This window comes from Salmo trutta, chromosome 9 (genome assembly GCF_901001165.1).
Source record: "Salmo trutta chromosome 9, fSalTru1.1, whole genome shotgun sequence".
Taxonomy (NCBI): domain Eukaryota; kingdom Metazoa; phylum Chordata; class Actinopteri; order Salmoniformes; family Salmonidae; genus Salmo; species Salmo trutta.
In genome coordinates, this window is record NC_042965.1 from 38,945,222 (window position 1) to 38,948,776 (window position 3,555).

At 37.7% G+C, this 3,555-nt stretch overlaps 1 protein-coding gene across 1 annotated transcript in view; it reads right to left on the reverse strand.

Moving 5' to 3' along the window:
- The window catches only part of LOC115200520 (kremen protein 1-like), a 65,603-nt gene extending 62,569 nt beyond the window's left edge, over positions 1 to 3,034 (reverse strand). Inside the window, exon 1 of the mRNA XM_029763645.1 lies at positions 2,552 to 3,034. Coding sequence (XP_029619505.1) covers positions 2,552 to 2,633 — 82 coding nt within the window. The 5' untranslated portion in view covers positions 2,634 to 3,034. The remainder of the gene's footprint in view (positions 1 to 2,551) is intronic.
- Between the last annotated feature and the right edge of the window lie 521 nt (positions 3,035 to 3,555).

Here is a 3,555-nt window from a genome sequence, read left to right on the forward strand (position 1 = left end):
TTCTATATACTAATTATCTAGATACCCATTATCTAGATACCCATTATCTATATACTCATTATCTAGATACCCATTATCTATATACTCATTCCCTAGATACCCATTATCTAGATACCCATTATCTAGATACCCATTATCTATATACTCATTACCTAGATACCCATTATCTAGATACCCATTATCTATATACTCATTATCTAGATACCCATTATCTAGATACCCATTATCTATATACTCATTATCTAGATACCCATTATCTATATACTCATTCCCTAGATACCCATTATCTATATACTCATTCCCTAGATACCCATTATCTATATACTCATTACCTAGATACCCATTATCTAGATACCCATTATCTATATACTCATTATCTAGATACCCAATATCTAGATACTCATTCCCTAGATACCCATTATCTAGATACCCATTATCTAGATACCCATTATCTAGATACCCATTATCTATATACTCATTATCTAGATACCCATTATCTAGATACCCATTATCTAGATACCCATTATCTATATACCCATTATCTAGATACCCATTATCTATATACTCATTATCTAGATACCCATTATCTATATACTCATTACCTAGATACCCATTATCTAGATACCCATTTTCTATATACTAATTATCTAGATACCCATTATCTAGATACCCATTATCTATATACTCATTATCTAGATACCCATTATCTATATACTCATTCCCTAGATACCCATTATCTAGATACCCATTATCTAGATACCCATTATCTATATACTCATTACCTAGATACCCATTATCTAGATACCCATTATCTATATACTCATTATCTAGATACCCATTATCTAGATACCCATTATCTATATACTCATTATCTAGATACCCATTATCTATATACTCATTCCCTAGATACCCATTATCTAGATACCCATTATCTAGATACCCATTATCTATATACTCATTACCTAGATACCCATTATCTATATACCCATTATCTATATACTCATTACCTAGATACCCATTATCTATATACTCATTCCCTAGATACCCATTATCTAGATACCCATTATCTAGATACCCATTATCTATATACTCATTATCTAGATACCCATGATCTATATACTCATTATCTAGATACCCATTATCTATATACTCATTATCTAGATACCCATTATCTAGATACCCATTATCTATATACTCATTATCTAGATACCCATTATCTATATACTCATTCCCTAGATACCCATTATCTAGATACCCATTATCTAGATACCCATTATCTATATACTCATTATCTAGATACCCATTATCTAGATACCCATTATCTAGATACCCATTATCTAGATACCCATTATCTATATACCCATTACCTAGATACCCATTATCTAGATACCCATTATCTACAGTATATACAGAGGGTATATAGATAACCTACAGTTTACATATACTGAAGGTACTGTGGATAGGGGTTTTCTCTCCATCACAGCTTAACAAGGGGGAATACCATAGCTGTAAATACATTGTTAATGCATACTGTTGGTACACATGGGAGCACTTACGTACTTAGCTCAGATGGCCAAACCTCTCATTGGAATAAAAGAGTAGAATTAAGAAATATGTTTTTTTAAAGGAAAGCATGAGGATTTGCTGTTTAAACACAACACAAATTACAACATGAGAGAAGTTTGGTTTATGTGGTCGTCATTATTAAATTATTCAAATAATTATACTCGTAAAAAATGCTTTTTAAACGGAATAGTTCCATGGTGTGTGTAACCTGGGAAGAGAGCTTCCCTGCAGTGTTATGTTCGATGTTTCAGCCTGAATGGAAAATTGAAATTGGCATGTTGGATATCTGACTATGTATTATAAGGAAGTCTTCAAGTTCATGTTCTGAAAGGGGGGAATCCGGGTTTCTCTGTGGGTTGTCCACATTGTATTACAATGTAGCAAACTGAATGAATTCATAAGGAATCAAACAAACGACAGACTGACTCCTGCCACTGTCTGTCAACCCACAGCCTTGGACAATATTGCATTATTAGCCCACTGTATTATAATGATTGCATTTAATTGAGGTATAGCCTTTACATACTAATGTCAAAGAACAAACACTTCTGTGGTAGGCAATAAGAAAGCGGCATCGATCAACAATAGCCTTTATTCATAAGAAAATGGACTTAGACCAATTGATCATTTAAAAATGAAACCAGTGACAGATAGCAGCCATTCTGCATCTGCTACGATTTACAGTAGGTTACGAAACATGGCAGTAATGACAGGTCGAGAGAGGCAAAGAAACATGTCTGTATTCTGTTCTGTGGAACAGTATACTATGTGCATCGTAAATTCAGTTATACATTTCATTTTAAAAGAATTTCACCACCAATAGCCCAATATTTCCATTGAGCGCCTTGCGAGGAAATTCTCTGGCGGCTCAAACAAAGTACGCATTGTAGTAGCCTAACTTTCAAAGGCTTCTAGCCGATGAGTTGGATAAATAAACACACAAGGAAAAGAAACAACAGCATAAAAACGTTCCAGATCAACTTACCAGTGTCGAATTGTCTCGAAGCAGTCGAAGATAAAGAACCAACTAGCAGAAGGGCAGCCGTGATTGTCAAAAATGAATCCATCGCTCAAGTCTTGAAAGAGAGAGCGAGAGAGACAACGAGAGCGGGACTTGTCTTGGGTAGGTTACGGTCGTGTTCTGTGCGAGGAGTGCTGAGACTGGAAAGTGTTCGGGAACTTCGGACGCAGGTGAACTGTTGTTCTGAACGCTGCCTGATGCGGACTGATGCGGCGAATCGTTTTGTGTGGAGGTGTCGTTCCAAGTCCGCGATAGAAGTCTGAAGTGAACTCCAAGGCAGGCAGGTCTAACCACACACACACACACACACACACACACACACACACACACACACACACATAGAAACACAAGAGAGCAACAAGGGATCCTATTTCCAATCATGTGACAGGAAATCGGAGCAATGGATTCAACCTGCAGCATTGGGCACGGAGATAGACAGAGAGAGAGAGAGACAGAGAGAGAGAGAGAGAGAGAGAGGGAGAGAGAGAGCAAATAGAGAAAGAGCAGAGCGAGAGATAGATGAGAGAGAGGAGGGAGAGAGAGAGGGGGAGAGGGGGAGAGGGAGAGAGAGAGAGATGGGGAGAGATAGAGCATACCTAGGGAGAGAGGGAGGGAGAGGGAGGGAGAGAGAGCGAGAGAGAAAAGAGAGAAAGAGAGAGAAAGAGAGAGAGCAAGAGAGAGAGAAAAGAGAGAAAGAGAGAGAAAGAGAGAGCTGAGTGGGAGTCATTGAGGGACGGGTTTGCATGTCAGCGTGGTATTGAGCGCCTTAGTGCAATAGTGACACATTATTAAAGTCTACAAACGTCTTATAAACCATAAACCAAACCGTGTAATAACATTGGTTCAAATAGGCCTACCTTTATTTGAACAGGTTAGGAAGATGATTGAGAAGTTATGAGATCACATTCTCAGTTACAACAACAATGACCTAAATGCATGGAAGCTGGGAATGGTTAGGTATGAGGGGC